Here is a 22,291-nt window from a genome sequence, read left to right on the forward strand (position 1 = left end):
GAGAAACCAAAAGAAGTTAAAACATATTCAGAAGTTGCAGTTCAAATGATGAACATTCCAAATGATGATGCCAACTCAACAACAACACCTAAAGGAAATCAGGGAACTGGCACTAACATGATAAGGGAAATTCCAACCAAAAGAACTCCTTATCGTCATCTGAATCACAAGAACAAACATCTCAATCAATCTACAAATCTGTATCACTTAGAACATAAACAACAAATTTATGTTCCGAAGAATACTAAAGTGCGCACAACTCAATCCAGTGATAACAGTTCATCACAAGTTTCCAGTAATCAAAAGACTAATTTAGGATGGTCAGATCCTTCCTCTGTGCGACAATTTTAGATATCACTCCAAGGATCATATCAACTTGTATCGATAAAGATGATTGTCCCAAGATGAGAAGACGTTCGTAGCCCTATATTGGCATTGGTATGTTGTGCTTGTTGTTTTCTGCTCAGGTTTGAGTAGCTTGTTGTATGTTGGGGTGTGACAAGTATATTGTTGAGTTGAATGTGAGATGTTTTTTTTTTGAGTTAGTTGGTCACTATTGTGTACTTATGTTGTGCTCAACTTGATATTCTTGCCATCATTCGACTAAAACATGGATCAAACCTTCATAAACGCCCTTGATAACCCAGCAGCAGCAAACAGCAAACCCTTCTCAAAGGCGGTCTATGCCATTCTTAAGAGAGAATAGCCAAAGGATGTGTAGAAGGGGGAGGAAATAGGGCACAAAATATTTTCTCTTGGGACAGAAATGAAGCACATGAGGGTCACATGGAAAATTATTTTCAAACTTGATGAACTAGATGCAATCCTTTCCAAGGTGAGCCAGTTAAAAGGGAAGAAACTAATTTGGCTCTAAAACCAGCTACGCTTGCTCTCATACAACACAAGTTCTTGGAGAAACCTTGTGAAGGGGTTAGACTTCTAGTTGTATCTTGTCTTAGTCACATCATGAGACTGGCCGCCCCTATAGCACCTTACACTGATGGTGTTATGAGGAGACTTTTCAGACTAATAGTAGAGACTTTCCAGGACTTGGACAATAGTGCAGGCTCTACCTTTGGGAAAAAGCTTGATATTTCAAGAGGCATGGCCATGACTAGGACTTATGAAATCATGTTTGATCTAGGGTGTGAGGGTTTGATCCTGCAGATGTTCCAATGTTTTCAGCATTAGGAAACATCATCCTGATATAGTCATAGCACACATGCAGTCCATCTTGTCATCATGTATGAAAGGTCGTGATGCCATTTGTCGGGAGTTGCAGTCTCGATTATTATCTATTTGGAGGAGAGAGCAGTTGGTCTCACCTGCTACTTATGAGCTACGAAACCGGATTCGCTCAAAACAGGCTACGAATCCCGAATCGGTCGAATCGGACACGATTCTATGCCGATTCGTGTCAGGATTGGAGGGCATGTCGTGTCCTATTGTGGCACGTCGTGTCCAGTAACGTGCCCCAATTTACAAATCGTGTCTCGATCCTGGAAAGCGAGTCCTGGTTTTTCGATTCGTTTTGAGGGTTTTGTGATTCGTTTTGAGGGTTCTGCAATGTTAAAAAGGGGCGTCGAGCTGCGTGAATGATCATTCTTTGTTGCTGCGAGGAGCGAACCACCGAACGACCACAGTCCAGTTCCACCCAACGTCACTGCGTCACTGGTCAGGCATCGCCGCATCGTTAAACTACAGGTAAGCACTGAGCAATGCTATGTTGTAAACCCGTGATTTTTTAAACCCGTTACAGTTTAGAACTCGCAATGCGCATTGATAATTTACAACAAAAGTTACACCTAAACTGTAACTTTTCTAAACTCGCATTGATAATTTTAAAGTTTTAAACCTACAGTTTAGAACAGGTTTACAATTTAAATTTAACGGGTTTACAATTTCAGTTTTATGACAATAACATATTAATCATTAGAAACTGTAGGTTTACACCTAAACTGTAATGGGTTTAAAAAATTTACAGTTTAGAAAAGTTACAGTTTAGAACTCGCATTGATAATTTATAAATTATGACCTTAATTTTTCCCTTGTTGACTAGACAATGCCAATATGAAGCACTGACTTAGGCTCATGTGGATGAGTATAGCAGTAAAGAACAGCAAAATGTAAACTTATGACTCATAAGGTGCTGCCGCACTGTTTGAAAAACCATGAACTGAACATATTGAAGTTGTTTACATTAATCATTTAATGGCATGTCTTACAGCTTCAAAAAATTGTAGGTAGTGATGAGTATTATGTCTGCACATTAGGAAAAGATTCAAAGAACGTATTAGTCCATATATAGATAAGTAAATAACCTGTGGGCTGTGGCTGTAGGCTGTCATCAATGATTCATGAACTAAGCTAAGCATGCCCATAACTCAGTCAAATCCCAGTCCTGAGTCCACTCAAATATAACAAGTTGAAGTTATATATATGTATATAAATTTAGGTAAATAGTTTCGTAATACAGCAGTTTGTTCATTTTTACAGCAGTTTGTTCAATTTTTTTACAGGTTGAGGTAACATGGCTCAATCAAAGGCAGGGGCAGCAAGGAAGGGCAAGAATGTCATGGGTAGAGATGCTCTTCCTCCCCCAATATCATCAGAGTCTGCTGCAAGTAATGTTGAGGGAAGAGGACTTAAAGACAATGAAAAATATCCATTGTGGAAATATGTCACAAGAGAGGATGGGCCAAACAACAAGGGAAAGGGAGGAGGCAATGTGCAATGGAAATGTAACTTTTGTAACATTTCTTTCAAAAGCACATATTACCGTGTGAAATCACATTTGTTGGCTATACCTAGTTGTGGGATTGGATCTTGTAAAGTTATTACTTCACAACAGAGAAAAGAATTGGAAAAGGAGGCCAATGTTGGTATGGAACATGTGGCACTGGCTTCAAAATCAAAAGCACCCGAGGGCAAGAATGAAGACCCCCTTCCATTTTTGAGGAAAGCCACCACCAAATTTCCATTTGAGAGTTCTACTTCTACTGGGGGACAAGCATTAAAAAGAAGATCACTTGGTCCAATGGACAGGATTTTCCAAAAAGAGAGACGGGAAGAGCTTGATCTCACCATTGCCTTCTTCTTCTATCAAAACTTCATATCATTTAATGTTGCACGTTCACCTTTATTTGTTGAGATGTGCCGAGCTCTAACTCAAGGGGCTCCAGCAGGGTATGTGCATCCTGGGTCAGAGAAGCTGAGAACCACATTGTTGACGAAGGCAAAAAAAGAGGTGCAAAAAATGCTCGAGCCTATTAAGGCATCATGGCCAACATCTGGGGTTAGCATTGTTTCTGATGGATGGACAGATCCAGCACGACACCCAATCATCAACTTCATGGTGTCTTCCTTGAATGGTCCAGTTTTCCTGAAAGCAGTGGATACACTTGGCGAATACAAGGATGCACAATTTATGGGTGAGTTATTTATTAGAGTTGTTGAAGAGGTAGGTGTTGATTCTTGTGTGCAAATCATTACAGATAATGCACCTGTTTGCAAGGCGGCTGGCATGATTGTGGAAGCTAAATATCCACAAGTGTGTTGGACACCTTGCATTGTTCATTCATTGAACTTAGCACTGAAATCCATTGCTTCTAATGTGCTTTGGATTGGAAGCATTATTGAGGATGCAAGACATATACGTAACTTTGTGCAAAATCATACAAATGCCCTCACTATCTACAAGGAGTACAGCAATCTATCATTGTTGAAGATTGTTGATACACGGTTTGCATCTTCATTCATGATGTTGAAGAGGTTGAGGGAGGTCAAGACTGCTCTTGGGTCCATGGTTATTTCTGAGTTTTGGTCTTTTTGGAGAAAGACAGATCAGGCAGCCTCTAAAAGAGTGAAGGACACGGTACTAGATGATGCTTGGTGGGAGAGGGTAGATCTAATTATTCGGATCATGGACCCTATCATCTCTTTGCTTCGAGTTGCAGATACAGACAAACCCATCCTAGGAGAGGTTTATGAGGGATGGGATTCCATGATTGAGTCTGTGAGGAGCATTATTCTACAGAGTGAGTGCCCCCCGTATGAGACATCACCAGAGGCCTTCTGCGATACCATACATGATATTCTTGTCCGCAGATGGGACAAGAATTGTACACCTTTACATTGTTTGGCTCACTCATTGAACCCCAAATACTACAGCCATGAGTGGCTGAATGGTGGACCTTCCTGCAGATTCCCTCCTCACATGGATGGTGAAATCTCACAGGGGAGGAAAGAGGCATTGAAGCGGATTTATCAGGATAGTGCATTGCTTGCTGAGGTGGAGGATGCCTTTGCAGAGTTTTCCACTGGCACTGGTCGATTTGGAGGTTATGATTTGATTAGAGACAGGGGGCTTAAGAAGCCCTACTCTTGGTGGGCAAATCATGGGGCAACAAGCCCTCCTCTTCAGCAGTTAGCCATGAGGCTCCTCTCTCAGGTGACTTCATCCTCTTGTTGCGAGAGGAATTGGAGCACATATGGGAATTTGCATACTGTGAAGAAGAACAGGCTTGAGCAGTCCAAGGCAAAGACAATGGTGTATGTGCACACCAACCTTCGTCTTATTTACAGGCAGAGGGAAGAGTGGTTGAGGGGAAAGACAAAGATGTGGGATGTCTTTCCTGAACATATGGGTCTGGACGCCACTGTTGAGTTGGCATTGGCCAACATGGATCTCGGTGATCCAGTGCTAGACCCTATTAGTTTTGATGACTTAGAGGGGTCAACCTCCATACCAGCAGATGCAGAGGCGACTATGGATACAGGGGAGGAGGAGGATGCAGAGGAGAGCAGTGGGGACCATGATGATGGGGACAGTGATGCTGATTCTGATGTTGATTGATGCCTTGAGGCTTGTATACCTATAGTTGTTTTATATTTTCTATTTCTATTTGCCATTGCCATTGCACCAACACTACCTATGTAACAGATTTTGATTTGATGACTTAATGAGAAAACTACAGTTGTCAGTGTGTTTATCTTACTATCTTGTAGTTGTAAGTTGTCTTTCAGTTATGAATTATGAATCATGATTTAAATTTTTAATAGATTTATCATTTATGTGACCAGTACCACTGACATTTATTTAAATTTTGTATGTACTATGCATGCTAATAGCTATAGATGAAGATCTATGTTTGAAATCAATAAATTTGTATCATTAATTAAAATTTGTGTAAGAAATATGCTAAAAACTAATTTTTAATATATATATATATATATATATTTAAAAAAAAAAAAAATATATATATATATATATATATATTTAAAAAAAAAAAAAAAATATATATATATATATATATATATATATTTAAAAAAAAAAAATATATATATATATATATATATATATATATTTAATAAAATAATATATAACGTGTCCTAACGTGTCCTGTTCCGGGGGTCAGCGTGTCCCGAATCCGACACCACGAATCCCGAATCCTACGTGTCCTGAATCCCCGTGTCAGGTGACTTAGCTTATGAGCTAGCCGAAAGGTTGGTTGAGCAGAACATTGGACTGTTCAGGAGACAGTTGACCAGGGAGAAGCTACTCGGGTTTGGGGGATCATGCAGCAAGAATGAGATGAGAAGGAAGGGACTTTGCTTTGTCTGCAAGGGACCTTGGGGACTTGGCCACTCATGCTTGAGTGATGCTGAGGAGATGACAAAGGTAGAGCAGGAGGAGATTCCTTTTGACTTTGAGGGTGAGGATTCTTCTCTAAACGAGTCCATGGGTTCACATAATGATACCTCTGAGGAGCACGAGCAGTCATGTGGAGTTGGTGACAGTAGCACAGACATGCATCCATGTGTGGTAGGGGAGGATGATGAGCAGTCGATTGTCCCCATGAGGGAAGGAGATCCGAGAGCAGATGAGCGATTGATGATTCAGTATAGAGAGCACGTGGAGGAGAATGAGACAGATGATACACATAGTGTGTAGGATGGGCCATTTTTGGAGAATCAGCTAGTGGCTCATGTTCAGCCCATGATGGAGGATGAGCCGACACCCTTGGGGCCAGGGGCCAGTCGTTGGAGTGGAGCAGACAGATGTGCAGGCAACCTCCAGGGAGGCAGTATTCATAGACACTTGTCCTCAAGACGCTGACAGGATAGTCTTGCGAGAGGCTAGTAGACGATAGAAGCGCTGAGTTCCCGATCAGAGGAGGGAGTTGTTTGAGATGGCAGTGCATCCATCGTTAGGCCTACCCATTGATGTGGTGCCGATAGGTGCAGTGGCAGGCGATAGAGCTGTAGTATTTCTAGGGCACAACCCTCTCCAGGAGTACATAGATAGGGCTTGTAGCACATCTTGCCCACCTTTGCCTATTATAGTGAGAGGGACAGGTTTCCTTAGACAGATCTGGTTGATTGACCGAATAGACCACCATCTGTTGAGCAGGGACCCATATCAACCCAGTAGACTTGTGGAGAGGTTTGAGAACGTGGTTCTCTACTTCAGCAGTAGCCCCACGACGAAAACCCTTAGGTGATTCAATAAGAGACAGAAAGCACCCATCTCTTCCTTTGGTGGATCCATTCAGGGTTCACAAGTTGCAGTGTATTGTTTTCAGTTTGTTTTGCAGGCCGATTTGCAGAATTATTGTAGATCTATTTGAGGCCAGCTTTTCATCTCAGCTATATGGGTTGTGTGTGCATGTAAAACCTCAACTTATATAATATAATAAAGCTGAGAATTTTCTTGTTCGGTGTGTTATGGATTGTAGTGCTCTGTTTGTCTTTAACTTTACATGGCAATCTTCTGTTAAATGCATGATAAATTTTATGTGAAGAGTTTGTTCCAAATTTATTTCGTTTGGGACATTACATCACATTCTTGGGGTTATGATTTTGTGATCAAAAACTAGATAATTCAAAGAAACTCTGAAAAAATGGGTTTTCCCAAAATTTGGGGTAAAAAAATCTAGGCCTTGACTAAAGTGTGGCCAAAGGCTAGATTAGAAACAAAACTTTAATAAGAGAGTGGTCAAAGGCCAGCATCGGAAACAAGGCTCTGATACCAAATGAGTTGAACAAAGTTTGCTCACACACAAAATATTTAAAATATCTTGAATATGAAAATATCCACAAGGATGAATAAATTATCCATAAGGATAAATAAAGCGTAGTCTAGCTACAATTTATGTCACTTGTTCATGGGTTCGAGGGTCTGTATCAAGTGAATAAAAGGATTTGGCAAGTTTCTTATGAGCTTGAGCTACCACCTCATGTGTGTCACAAGCATCTAGTGTTCCACATCAGTCAGTTGAAGAGAGGTCGGTTAGACATGGATGAACCTAAGAGAGCAAAACCACTATGGGGACAAGCTATGATTCGTGATCATCTAGATTTGGAGCTTGAGGAATTTGTTACCTACAAGACCACCAGAGTTGGAAGAAACAGAGAGCGAGAGTATCTAGTACATTGGAAGAATGCACAGTAGACAAAGACGGATGGGAAACGACAATCACTATGGAGATGGGAGAAGGAGATTGAGTAGTTTGAGGTTAGCCTTGGAGAAGCAAGATTGTCGAGGACAGCAATGATAAGCCTTGCTTGAGATGCTAAGTGATGTTGTCTCCACTTGGTTCTCCCTCGGTTTACTTATACGTGTCATTGGGCATGCGAAGGGGCACATCACTCCAAGCGACACATCAGTTCAGTTGAGTTAACCGCTCAATTAACTGACCTTTGCATGAAACCCCAACTCTAAATTGTTCAATTTGAGCCGACTTATCATGCGCCCGAGTCGCTTGCCTTCATTGGCCTGTCTTGGTCACCCATTCTTGGTTGGTCGCCATGTCTCAGCCCCTCTCGTGCACCCTACCCGCAGCCACGTCTCGGCTCGTCTCATGCACAACTTCATCTTTGTAATATCATGAAAAATAATTTGACAAATTTTTCCACAACTTTGCTTCAAAAAATTACACCAAAATTTCTCTTTATTTAAAACCCAATTAAATTGAAAAATTATCGGCGCAAGTAAATAGTTGGCAATATGAAACCCAAACATGATTCAAATCAAAATAAACATGAGACATATGCAGTAAATATCAACCTTATTATATCAAATATGGATCTGAAAATACATGCCAAATGTGGTTCTAAGAACCTATTAAAAACACCAACAAGATATGTGTATGGTTGACAATGGCTCCTCCAACATTATGCACCAGTGAAAGATTTCGTTGACCTCTCCTCGTGATCTCCTCATTAAGCCCAGTGAGCCAATCTGATTTGATCCCTCCTCTTCGAGTGGCTAGGGTATATGCCTCAAGACCGAAACACCTCCATATTGGATCAGCCAGGGTGCATCACTTACCACCAAAACTAACCCTCTACATAATATGGGCTGACCCGGAAAAGCTCCAAGAGCTCAACTCAACAACAACAAACAATAATCCAAATGAATGCTTAAGGAGTGAGCACTCATCTCCTTTAATAGGCATGGACTAACAGAATAACATGGGTAAATACCATGGGTCATCCGAATACCATAGGTCTTTTCTTCTTTTATTAAGTGACTTATAATATTTCTTTTTCTTTAGTCACTTTTAATTTAATTAATTCTTCCATAGCCCATAATCAATTTTAATTTGTAACCGAGGATAATAAGATGCTCTCCTTTCCCAATGTCCAAAAAAAGGGACATTACAATCTCGCCTCAACTCAGTTGGTTGTCCTGTCACATATTGTGATTGTCTCAGTGAATCCCCAAATCATCACTTTTATTGTTGCAAATGTTGTGACGTTGGTTCACCTCTTGACTTAGCTTGCGTCATCGATGGTGACTCAAGTGCACATCCCTTGAGGGCCTTACATCCTCCCCCACTCTAAAGATGTTGTTGTCCTCGACAAAGAAATTCTCCAGTAATCCATCCATCATCGAAGACTGCAAGAAGATTTCCTCTGCATCCGAACAACCTCCTCGTCACATTGTTTTATCAAGAAGAATCTTGCCTCTCAACATAAATCACATGCAACTCCATGAATATCCACATAAGAATGTCATGTGCTAGATCCCCTCATGTCATCGACTAAGTGGACCCTCCTTCCCCCCATGATGTGTCATAGCGGCCCACCTAGCTCCTGGAGTCAACTAGATATGAACTTCACTATGAACTGTTTCCTAGATTAGATTATTATGACCTTCTAAAGAAACGCATAGATCTCAACCTATGTTGCACGGGTACCCGCACCCGGGGGTGGGGTTCTCGAACCCGTCCCGGGTTCCCGCACCCAAGTACCGGATTTGGGTACGGGTTCTTCCCAGACGAACCCAGAAGAACCGGGTTCTTCCATGAAGAACCGGGTTCTTCAAAAAAAAAAAATTGGGTTCTTTTCCTTTAACGGGTTCTTGGGTTCTTGGGTTCTTCGGGTGCTTGGGTTCTTGGGTTCTTCGGGTTCTTCGGGTTCTTCGTGTGCTTGGGTTCTTTGGGTTCTTCGGGTTCTTTGGGTTCTTCATAAAAAAACTATATTAAAAATTTAATTTTCAAATAATTTTTTTTATTGAAATTTAAAAAATGATATGCCATAAACGAATGATATGCCATAGAATATAGAATATATGCCATAAACGAATGATATCATTTTTGGAGTCATTGATGGTCATTGGTATGGATTGTCCTTCAGAGATGGTTGTAAGGTCTTCTGAATGTTTCTCAAGGAAATTTTCTGCCATCATTTCCAAAGATTACAGTTTCCAAACACTGTCTTTGTTCACATGCCTTAGCATTGCTCTGTGGGCAAGACGTGTTGCTCAAGGGTAATGAATCATTGTAAAAATTTATCAACAGTGATAAGTTTTTCAAAACTTATGAGCGACACAGTATTTTGAAATCATATATGATTATGATATCTCAATATTATAAAAGGAACATTATGGGTGTACAATCCCACAAGCAGAATATCATATCATATTGGTTGTAGCTTTGTGGAAATATTTAATAAAGTGATGACCATAGTTGGAAAAAAAGGGTAGCTGTTTGCACATTCATGAGTCCCTTCCTACCGCAGGAGACTCTTATGATCAGTCTCTCCATTAGTCTTATGCCATAAATTTATAAAAACAATTTCAAAACTTATGCCCAAGGTTTGTTAGAGTCTCAATGTAAATTATGAATCTCCCGTATTTGTGGATCTTCAATGCCTTTAATATTATATGGCATCGGAACCAGAATTGGAAAAGAGACCTCTTACTCTGTAATTTGAGCCTGCAGATTCTTGTAAATCAATTTGGAATGAATTTATGAAACATTCATTCCCGAGCCAAATAAGTTAATAACCATCAAATTCTAAACTGTAAATGCGCACATACAGGTTCATACATTTTCGGTCAAATAGAAAGTAGGATTGAGACCAACCATAAGCTGTAATCAGCTGATGCTGTTAAATGGCGAAGGGATATTTTGGAAAATGGCTAAATTAGGTATCAAAATCTGCCAATTTCTCACAGCATTCTGATAACATCATGTTAAGATTAAAACTAGGAAAATATGCCTAAATGAATAAGCGTGTTTTGTGGAAGGGTAAGGCTGCCACTGTTTTAACTTTTTGGGATTGCTTTACCACAGAGCACACCATGCATGGGGCAGGTGGATGATTAGACATCAAGAAAAGTCTAGACCACTATCAGGTTGAGAAGAATGATTTCCTATGAAAAAATTGTGTTTTTATATGGGAGAGACTAAACATGTTTAAATGATTATCATTAAAGTTTTCTTGTTTAAAGTTGAAAAAATATACAAATTCAAATTTCATATATATTATTAATTATAAATTTATAATTTATAAAATTTAATTATTAAAATTTAATATTATTATATTACCCGACGAACCCACGCACCCTGTTTCCCAAAATGCCGTCCCCGTCCCCATCCCTGTCCCCTTCCCCGCACCCACGTTTCCTGGCAACATAGATCTCAACAAACGCTTCCCTATTTTGAATAAAGAGTTTGTTGAGGATGTTAAAGATGACTATTTTATCATTATTCATAGGAGAACTATTGGATTTAAGAAAACAATTCATATTTTATTGTATGAGAAGTTAAGAGCCAAAATCTATATAAGGCTTTGCTCACTAAATTTGTAAGATGGATTGGATTAGATGGAGAATAAGAGAAAACATTGTGACTCTCACATACTTGTATTATTTGTCTATCTTGGTAATTTATTTGAGGGTTTCATTGTAAAGAGCTGCCAAAATTGCTTATATGTAACTTGATATAGTGGATGAAGGAACTAGCAACTAGCCACGTGAGGAGCATATTGTTACAACTAGAATATCTTATGGGATAAAGTTACTTTCTTGTAGTCTTTAGTCATTTATTTCTAGATCTAGGGTATTGAGTCTAGCAAAACCTTATTTGATTTCAAACTCTTACCTTTGGATAAAATAGGGGCTACTTCTTGTTACTTGGATGTAATGTTCCAAACTTAAATAAATAGTGATATGCAAAGCAAAAACGATTTACAGCACAAAAATTTTAAACCATCACCAAATGCTCAAAAAAACTCTAAAATTAAGAACCAGCTAACCCATTTTATTAATCAATGGAGCAAGTACAATAGTATGGAGGGATGCACCTGGGTTTGCCTCAATGGCAAGCATGATAGATCATAGAACCCAGGTGATAATACAATGATCTCAAATGCTGGAAATTACTGCTCCTCTAATGCTCTGCGTTGCCCAGAAAACTTCATTGTTGTCAGGAAAGGGACTGCAAGAAACTCCTCCTTCGTTGCTCAGAAAATGATGAAACTTCAGCCACAAACTCCTTGGCCAAAACCCAAAAAAACCCAGAAATGGTTTGGCCCGATTTGGACTTCCCAAAATCGACCCCCAAAGGCACTATTCAATCCCCAGTAATTCTACACTGTCTGTTGCAAAGATACGGCTTAAAAACCCACCTCCGATGCTCATAAAATTATGAAAATTTATATGTGGGATCCTTGTCCAAAACCAAGAAAACCCAAAAAGGATTTTGGCTGGTTTAGACTTCTAAAATTTAACCCCCTTGGAGCCCAACCTCAACTACAACTACAAAACTCGGTTTGCTGGAAAGTGCCTGTAAATCCTCCCGGAAATGCCCCCAAAGTGTTGGGTTGATCCTTCCTATCCAATCCCTAACTTCCCGGGTGAGCTCTTGGCCTAAGACACCTACTCCTAAGCTCCACGAAAAATTGTTGAGTGGCATCTGCGCTGTCCCCTAGCCCAGCAATTCAAACTGCTGGAATGTTGGCTCTGTTGGCTATAAAACTCAGCAAGAATGTCGGTCTATTGCTGCTATTTCATCGCTCTAACTCTCCGGCAAAAAATCTGATCTCTGTTGACCTCTATCTTCCTTTGCGTATTCTCTAGCTAGCTAGAAATACACACTCCCTACTCTACGTTGGTTGGTGGTGCTATTGTCACTGACTTGGAACTCCTGAAATCCCTGTAGAACTGCCTCTCTAGGGCAGGCACAGATGGTCCCCCGAAGTAGAGGTTGAATCTCCCGCTTAAGAGATTCATGGCTAAACAACCGATTGACTCAGCTAAACAACAAAGTGAACAGTCAAGAGATTTTGTTTGCAAGATGTATGAATAAAATCCAAAAATAAGAGTTTCCCCCTCCTTATAAATCCTTGGGCCTCCTTGGCCTCATGTGGGCCCCTCCATCCACCTATTCGACTTTCCCTCCAACCTATTTGAATGGGCCAATTTGAATTCCCATGTGGGTGGCCCCCACATTCCACTAGCAACCAAATTAAGTCGAATTGCCTCCTAAGTCCCTAAGTCGAAAATGATGGGTTCTCTTCCTTAGTCAAAATTGTGCAAGATGGTGTAGCAGCACCCTGTTACAAATGTGTTTGAGAAGGGACATGACATTGGAAGTGCTAGCATACACTCTTCTCACCATTAATATCTTGAAACATCCAAGTGTTTTCTTCGTGGAATTTACTGCATGCACCTATGGTTTCCTAGAATCCCAAGGCCTAATACAAGGATTAAGCCTCAAGATAGGCTAAGTGTCAACCCATAGCCAAAGCAAGGTAGGCACCAAACTCCTTTTCAATCAACACCCAAGCCCATTACAGTTTTCATTCCATTCGTCAATCTTGTTTCTAGGTTCCCTCTTCTCCCACACTTACCACAGCATTGTTAACCCATTGGGAAACCCCTTCACTACAATACTTTTCCTAAGTCTAAAGTGCAAGGGAGAACATGTGAGGCGATAGCAGTCAACCTCTTGAGTTTCACAAGGCTAGCATCCATCTTTGGCACTTTGAGCTAAAGTGTCGGTTTGTGTGCTAACACAGTAGAAATGCTACAATCTTGTTGACCCTGAATTCCTGAAAAATGTTAAATCTACCGAATTTTGAATGGTATATGAAGTTCTACTTTCTCCAGATTAAGTCCATGAGATTGGAACCACTCTCAAACATCCTAAAACAATTAATGGTAATATTAAAAGTTTAAGTACAAACATAAAAAAATGCTAGACAAAGGGGAATGTCAACTTCTACTTTAAGATATTAATATTACCATTAATTACCAAGGTGACAAACTCCTCAAAGCTCAATCCCCTATCTCTATTTTGTTTTTAGGGGTCAGGGACACAAACAAGGTGACATTTTCCTATGGGTCAAAGTCCCCTCTCAAGCACTTCGGCAGGCCCAAAATCTTTCAAAAAGGCGCTTGAAACATCACTAGGAATGCCTGAAATGGCTTGGAAATGCCATTGTCCATTTTGTATGATGTTTCCATATTCGGAAACACCATACAGTAAAACTGACAATGTTTCCAAGACGTTTTGTACCTGTTTCAGCATTTCCAGGTATTTCAAGTATTAGGATGTGGCCAAATTAGGTGTTTCCTGCAACATTGCCGTAAAGTTATCCAGGCGCCTTTGGTTCCTTTCTAGGAAAGGTATTTCTAGGTGATAACAACTTGTATACACAATTGATGAACCAACTTTACAATCCATATCTTGGAAAATCTGTAACTGTGGTTTTGGATGACATTTCAATTTACAGTGAAAATCATAATTTAAGAAATTACAACATCCGCAAAATTGAAAAGAAACACCCTAATGTTCACACCACAGACGAGAAACCTAAGCAGTAGATGAAAAACTAAAGCAGGCTAGGAAAGTTTAAATATTCAACTTAAAACACTCAAGCTGACTGAAATAGAAAATTTTATGAAATCGATGAGCTGCTTCCATCCATTGAGCAAGAGCAAAAACACTCTAAATTTTACTCTGTAATTCCATATTGTACTCTTTTTCCCCAAGGAAATTATTGTGGTGAAACCCAAGGAATCCTACCCACACGCATCGATAGCATCCCTGGTAAACCTCTAGTGTGGACTAATGCAGCTCACCCAGGGGTGTTTTGAACTGGGCACTTGCTTGTATGGATCTGGCCAAATACCCAAAAACAATGGCAACAACCAAATAGCCCAATCTATTGGGCTTATTCTATATTGTACTATTATATCATTCACTTCCAAATTCCAACACACCAAGATATAAGTGGCAGGCTAATCACTGTTCCAATGTTGAACTGTTTAGCAAATGCTTACCAACATAACGCAACAATTCGATAGAGTTATTGTTCTACCTGAATAACAGAAAGCGCTATCCGATATAACATTACATCGGTGCTATTTTCCTGCACAATCTGCACTTGCTCACCAAGAATTCTAAATAAATCAATTGCTGCTGGAGTATATAGCTTCCCATCATCTGTTTTCTTTGGTGGGTGGACCTTATCCGCTTCCAATATATTTGTGTACCATTTCTACAGCACAAGAGCAACTATAAGCATTGATACACACTTAATGACATTCAATATTGAAGTGTATGCTGTCTAAGAATACTAATTAGTTGCCTTTCTGGACTAATGAGGAGGCATCTTCATTTTAACCTGCATTGTAGCTTGCATACGTTCAACATAGGCATTCATAAGAGGATCCATTGCACCACTTTCAGCACATACTTGAGCTAAAGACTGATCCACACCAAGGCCTATAAGGTGATCTTGGTACTCAACAACCCATCCTGTTACCTGAATAGAAATTTTAGCATTAAAAAGGCATGGTTTAAACCTTATGATAGAGATAACAAAGACAACAAAAATATAATAAAATATGAATCCATCTTTTTGACAAAGTGCTTAATGCAGAAATTCTTGACCAATTTGAACTGCATAATCTGCACTAGCTTATATCAATTAATCAGAAGCAAATTTCAATGAAATTGTTCAGAAGAAATGTAAGACTGCCATGCAAAGCAATCTTGCAAAACATCAATCAAATCTACAATTTTTTACTATTGCATTGTGGTTAATAGAACTCACAAAGTTAATAATATTGCATAACAAACCTTTAGAATCTCAATATTTGACAACTCATTTGCTCTGTCACTCAGCAACCTAAGCATTTGAATAAATCTCTCGGTATAAAGCTGCACTGTCAATTGAAATATTTCATATCTGTAACCCACAGGAAAACACTTTACTTTCCATTCAACAAATAATATAGGACTCCATGCATACATCCCCATGCAAAAGTACTAATCATTTTATAGAATAAGCAGACATTGACTATTATGAACAGCATAGCATAGAAGACTGCCACATAAACATGATTCTGAAATCCAATATAGCACGAGAAATCAAGTCATAAAGAAGGAAAAAAAATAACAGATTTTTATGATATAGTACTCACATAATAAACTGTTAATTTTCAGTGCACACACAACACTAGATGGAAATAAATGGACGCAGTAATAATGGTCTTAATATCACTCAGAATTGTCCTTTGAGGAATCCAAAAACAAACAAACCAGGTAAGGTGCCTCCATCACTGCCACAATCCCTTTCACTTCTGAGTTAGTGCTTTTCTAACTCAAAAGGGTATCCCTGAGAGTAAGAAACTTATAACTTGATTTTTCTATGTGACCAATGCCTTAGTCCACTTAGGAGATAGAGAGAAGTAATTACAAGTGAGAAGAATATCTATAGGGCAATTGCAAGAATGACTATAGATACAAGAATACCAAATCAGAATCTGCAAATAATAAGAGAGCAATCACACAAAAGAATTCTCGTTCATTAGACATATAGCATAAACCAAAGAGATAGGACCATCTCTGTCTTCATTAAATTAGAGCAGCTTAGCCAAAAGCGCTGTGTGATCTCATTCAGATTAATGTTGTGAGACTTGACCAACACTCACGAGTCTTTCCGAGTTTGATTGAGATGTTCCTAAAGCAAGTACTCACCCAAAACTAGCCTAGAACTTTACAACTATCTTTGTAGTACAATTTTCAATTTCTTCTACATTATCCATCTCATCCATATCCTGTCTTCAGCTGCACCTGCAAAACTCATTTCACCAATATTCTTACCCTCTAATCATATCATGCACAGACAAGCATGTATGATGTCCATCATTTGCAGAGGTTTCTAGTCACGATAGTATTATGAATTCCATAGGGAACTATTAACTGCACAGAAAGAATCAAATAGACCATTGCATCCAAATTCTACAGAGTAAGAGAACAAGGAAAATGAATTCAAAATACCAATCAGCTATGCTAAATTATAACAAGAGTTGTGAGCAAGAACGTTCATGTGGCTACATGAAATGACAAGCAAGACCTCAAGCAATGTAAAAAATCAGTATCCCATGCAATGCAAAACAATTTTTTAACAAAGCTCTTTAAAAATTAGAATACAGAACTTCAAATCTGCTTATTTCGATTCAAGCACATGCTTTAATATTTTTGTCATCAAAGGAATTTTAAAGTTCTTCATTAGCTGGGTTGTCATGTAACTGTTTCCCTTAACTATATACTTCAGCATATTTCTATAATCAAAGTAACAAGTTGGTGCCACAATCGTGGGTTCTGCATTGAACGGAACACTAATATAAACCTAGTCATTGCTCTAGTCATTTAAATCTTCCCTGGTTTCAGATTTTGATACAAATGTCACATATCAAATTTTATATTATCATATTTGATGAGATCAATTAATTGATATACTAATATTTTAGAAATTATATTGATTGGAAACATCATTGTTAGTTTTTATGCACAAAATTCCATGTAATTTGAGTTTTCTTATTTTTGTCAAGTTCTATTAAGTCCTTAACCAAGTTTGCCGATTCCCACACTGGCTAAGATTTTGTGAAATCTGAGTCTTAAAACCTTGATTCAGATTAACCAAACTACCAAGGGAGATACAAACAAAATCTAAGATCCTTATCTTGCACAACTCACAGAGATAAGAATGAAATCTGCAGTAGCAGTGTGTCTAGGATTTTATCTATGTGAACAATATGACCACTGCTCAAACATCCAAATATGATAGGAGGGAAGGGAGAACGGATGGTGGAAAGAATACAAAAGAAACCAATCTTGATTTACTTACCTGGCATTTCCTTTACACAGAAAAAGTCTCCTCATCTAAAGGCTAAATTTCTATTCTTCCTCAAATAACAAAAGCATGGTCTCTCCACCCCATTTGCCAAAATAAAAATGAAAATCCTTACCATGTGGAGCAAACTACAGATGACTAAAAATAGAAGAACATGACCACAAAATTAATCCTTGCATGGCTGAGCTCTACTTAGATAAGAATAAAAGCCATCAAATAGCCCAAAAGGACAGCACCCATCTCAGCCATACCCACAAAAACCCAGAAATGGTTTGGCCCAATTTGGACTTCCCAAAATCGACCCCCAAAGGCACAATTCAATCCCCAACAATTCTACATTGTCTGCTGCAAAAATACGGCTTAAACCCCCACCTCTGATGCTCAGAAAATTATGAAACTTTATATGTGGGATCCTTGTCCAAAACCCAGAAAACTAGAAAGGATTTTGGCTGGTTTAGACTTTTGAAATTTGACCCCCTTGGAGCCTAACCTCAACTACAACTGCAAAACTCGGCCTGCTGGAAACTGCCTGTAAATCCTCCCAGAAATGCCCCCAAAGTGTTGGGTTGACCCTTGCTATCCAATCCCTAACTTCCCAGGCGAGCTCTTAGCCTAAGACACCTACTCCTAAGCTTCAAGAAAAATTGTTGAGTGACCTCTGCGTTGTCCCCTAGCCCAGTGATTCGAACTGCTGGAATGTTGGCTCTGCTGGCTGTAAAACTCAGCAAAAATGCTGGTCTATTGCTGCTATTTCATCGCTCTAACTCTCCGGCAAACAATCTGATCTCTATTGGCCTCTATCTTCCTTTGCGTATTCTCTGGCTGGCCAGAAATACGCACTCCCTGCTCTGTGTTGGTTGGTGGTGCTATTGTAACTGGCCCGGAACACCTGAAATCCCTATAGAACTGCCTCTCTAGGGTGGGCACAGATGGGTCCCCAAAGTAGAGGTTGAATCTCCTGCTTTGAGAGATTCGTGGCTAAACAGCCGGTTGACTCAGCTAAACAGCGGAGTGAACAGTCAAGTGATTTTGTTTGCAAGATGTATGAATGAAATCCAAAAATGAGAGTTGCTCCCTCCTTATAACTCCTTGGGCCTCCCTAGCCTCATGTGGGCCCCTCCATCCACCTATTCGACTTTCCCTCCAAGTTATTCGAATGGGCCAATTCGAATTCCCATGTGGGTGGCCCACACATTCCACTAGCAACCAAATTAAGTCGAATTGCCTCCTAAGTCCCTAAGTCGAAAATGATGGGTTCTCTTCCTTAGTCAAAATTGTGCAAAATTGTGTAGCAACACCCTGTTACAAATGTGTTTGATAAGGGACATGACATTGGAAGTGCTAGCATACACTCTTCTCACCATTAATATCTTGAAACATCCAAGTGTTTTCTTCGTGGAATTTACTGCATGCACCTATGGTTTCCTAGAATCCCAAGGCCTAATACAAGGATTAAGCCTCAAGATAGGCTAAGTGTCAACCCATAGCCAAAGCAAGGTAGGCACCAAACTCCTTTTCAATCAACACCCAAGCCCATTACAGTTTTCATTCCATTCGTCAATCTTGTTGCTAGGTTCTCTCTTCTCCCACACTTACCACACGAAGTGAGCATTGTTAACCCATTGGGAAACCCCTTCACTACAATACTTTTCCTAAGTCTAATGTGCAAGGGAGAACCGATGAGGCGATAGCAGTCAACCTCCTGAGTTTTACAAAGCTAGCATCCATCTTTGGCACTTTGAGCTAAATTGTTGGTTTGTGTGCTAACACAGTGGAAATGCTACAATCTTGTTGACCCTGAATTCCTGAAAAATGTTAAATCTACCAAATTTTGAATGGTATATGAAGTTCTACTTTCTCCAGATTAAGTCCAATGAGCATCGGAGGTGGGTTTTTAAGCCGTATTACCATTAATTACCAAGGTGACAAACTCCTCAAAGCTCAATCCCCTATCTCTATTTTGTTTTTAGGGGTCAGGGACACAAACAAGGTGACATTTCAAGCACTTCGGCAGGCCCAAAATCTTTCAAAAAGGCACTTGAAACATCAACAGGAATGGCTGAAATGGCTTGGAAATGCCATTGTCCATTTTGTATGATGTTTCCATATTTGGAAACACCATACAGTAAAACTGACAATGTTTCCAAGACGTTTTGTACCTGCTTCAGCATTTCCAGGTATTTCAAGTATTAGAATGTGGCCAAATTAGGTGTTTCCTGCAGCATTGCCGTAAAGTTATCCAGGCGCCTTTGGTTCCTTTCTAGGAAACGTATTTCTAGGTGTAACAACTTGTATACACAATTGATGAACCAACTTTACAATCCATATCTTGGAAAATCTGTAACTGAGGTTTTGGATGATATTTCAATTTACAGTGAAAATCATAATTTAAGAAATTACAACATCCGCAAAATTGAAAAGAAACACCCTAATGTTCATAAACGTCATGGATGCCACAGACGAGAAACCTAAGCTGTAGATGAAAAACTAAAGTAGGCTAGGAAAGTTTAAATATTCAACTTAAAACACTCAAGCTGACTAAAAGAGAAAATTTTATGAAATCGATGAGCTGCTTCCATCCATTGAGCAAGAGCAAAAACACTCTAAATTTTACTCTGTAATTCCATATTGTACTCTTTTTCCCCAAGGAAAATATTGTGGTGAAACCCAAGGAATCCTACCCACACGCATTGATAGCATCCCTGGTAAACCTCTAGTGTGCACTAATGCAGCTCACCCAGGGGTGTTTTGAACTGGGCACTTGCTTGTATGGATCTGGCCAAATACCCAAAAACAATGGCAACAACCAAATAGCCCAATCTATTGGGCTTATTCTATATTGTACTATTATATCATTCACTTCCAAATTCCAACACACCAAGATATAAGTGGCAGGCTAATCACTGTTCAAATGTTGAACTGTCTTTAGCAAATGCTTACCAACATAACACAACAATTCGATAGAGTTATTGTTCTACCTGAATAACAGAAAGTGCTATCCGATATAACATTACATCGGTGCTATTTTCCTGCACAATCTGCACTTGCTCACCAAGAATTCTAAATAAATCAACTGCTGCTGGAGTATATAGCTTCCCATCATCTGTTTTCTTTGGTGGGTGGACCTTATCCGCTTCCAATATATTTGTGTACCATTTCTACAGCATAAGAGCACCTATAAGCATTGATATACACTTAATGACATTCAATATTGAAGTGTATGCTGTCTAAGAATACTAATTAGCTGCCTTTCTGGACTAATGAGGAGGCATCTTCATTTTAACCTGCATTGTAGCTTGCATACGTTCAACATGCCACAAAATAAGTGTTAAACATATCCTCCAAGTGAGCATATACCAAATCCAGCCCCTAAAAGAAGCTCTATATGCTCCAAAATTAGTGCCCTCATATATTAGGAGTAGACCATAAGAAAAACACCCACACAATCACAAAAGCATGCTAATCTCATGCTATGATTAGTACCCATAGCTGTGTCCTACATGCTCAATTAAAATTGAAGATGATAACACCATCACGTCATGCATGACTAGTTCAAAAGCATCATGCAACATGCTGCCATATCTCAAAAGGAGTGCCCCGTCTGCTAGAAATAAACAACATGCATAGCACCAAAAACAGTGACAATAGCATCTCAAACTCAGAACTCATCCACATGCTAATCTGTCCTAAAAGCAGTGCTAAATTGCTAGTAAGAAACACATAACAGCAGGTCTAAATCAAGCAAAAGATCAGCACCCCTCTTCACATGTAGATCAACACAAGGAAATGCTCTATCGGCTGGTAAATACTCCCTGAAATCAAAAACCACCATGATGAGATAGCACAAGTAAGTGCACCCTCGTCAAGGGATGATTTATCCATTTTGAAATGTTTATTAGGTGCTAAGAACAAGAATGGACTTATCCTAAAATCAAGATTACAAAGAGTCTCCAAGCATGTATTTAGCCTTGCTTGATGAACAAGCGACCTCTGCAAAGTAATCCTCCATAACGAATTTTCCTCCAGAACTTTGTAGAGGGATAAGCTACTTCATCACACATAAATGTTGGCACTGGTACAACTTGAAATAAGTCTGATATGCATGATATCAGTGCTACAATACACTCTGAACTCTCTCAAAGATAGTGAACAGAAAGCAATGGTTCTCTTTGGAAGATAAGCCCAAGATCCCTCTTGAGAGCATTTTCACTTGGCAAGTACAAGGATGGAATCTTTTTGAAACTGGCTGATCTAATATTTCAGGTACAGGAGTTAATGTTTTTCATATTAATGCTGTCGCAATACATCATGAAGCTAACCCAACATAGGCTGCCCATGATCTCATATACATTCGACTCTAACAAGCTCATTATCTCTCGTTATGTTATCTATAGCAGCCTCGTATAGTTATGGTGCTTTGACTACCTAGCCCTTGCAATAAGATTCATTATCACATTTTGGGCACATGTCATTCCATTAATGTTACTAAGAGTTGACATTAAATGATTGAAACACACATTATACATTTGTATGTTGACATTACTCCAAAACCCCACCCCACCCCTGTTCAACAGAAATATTCTAACACACTATTCACCCTCGCTGCCAGCTTAAGTCACTCGATTCAAGTTTGAGTTTGACGACCTTTAAGTTCGACAATGAAAAATTTGGCAATAAAATTTGGCATTAAATTTGATAGACTATGTTGGAATTTCTAAGTTTGACACGTTAGAAACCCTTCATGCACTTTACTGATTTATTCCTACCTACTTGTTCTATTAATTAACAAGTTATTTACCATGTAAATACTGGAAATAAATACAAGTACATGCTCAACACATTACAAATCATC

The 22,291-nt window shown here is 39.2% G+C and overlaps 1 protein-coding gene across 4 annotated transcripts in view; it reads right to left on the bottom strand.

Annotated features, from left to right (window-relative positions):
- LOC149167846 (exocyst complex component SEC6-like) overlaps positions 1-22,291 on the bottom strand; it is a 504,852-nt gene that overhangs the window by 267,553 nt on the left and 215,008 nt on the right. For all 4 annotated transcript variants that reach the window (XM_089433197.1, XM_089433196.1, XM_089433194.1 and 1 more), the window contains 3 exons: positions 15,381-15,489; positions 14,923-15,063; positions 14,617-14,796 (listed from right to left, as the gene is read on the bottom strand). In XM_089433197.1, coding sequence (XP_089289323.1) covers positions 14,617-14,796; positions 14,923-15,063; positions 15,381-15,489 — 430 coding nt within the window. The remainder of the gene's footprint in view (positions 1-14,616; positions 14,797-14,922; positions 15,064-15,380; positions 15,490-22,291) is intronic.

This window comes from Pinus tabuliformis, chromosome 5_1 (genome assembly GCF_031772625.1).
Source record: "Pinus tabuliformis cultivar Carrire ecotype Pingquan chromosome 5_1, CPIR1, whole genome shotgun sequence".
Lineage (NCBI taxonomy): Eukaryota > Viridiplantae > Streptophyta > Pinopsida > Pinales > Pinaceae > Pinus > Pinus tabuliformis.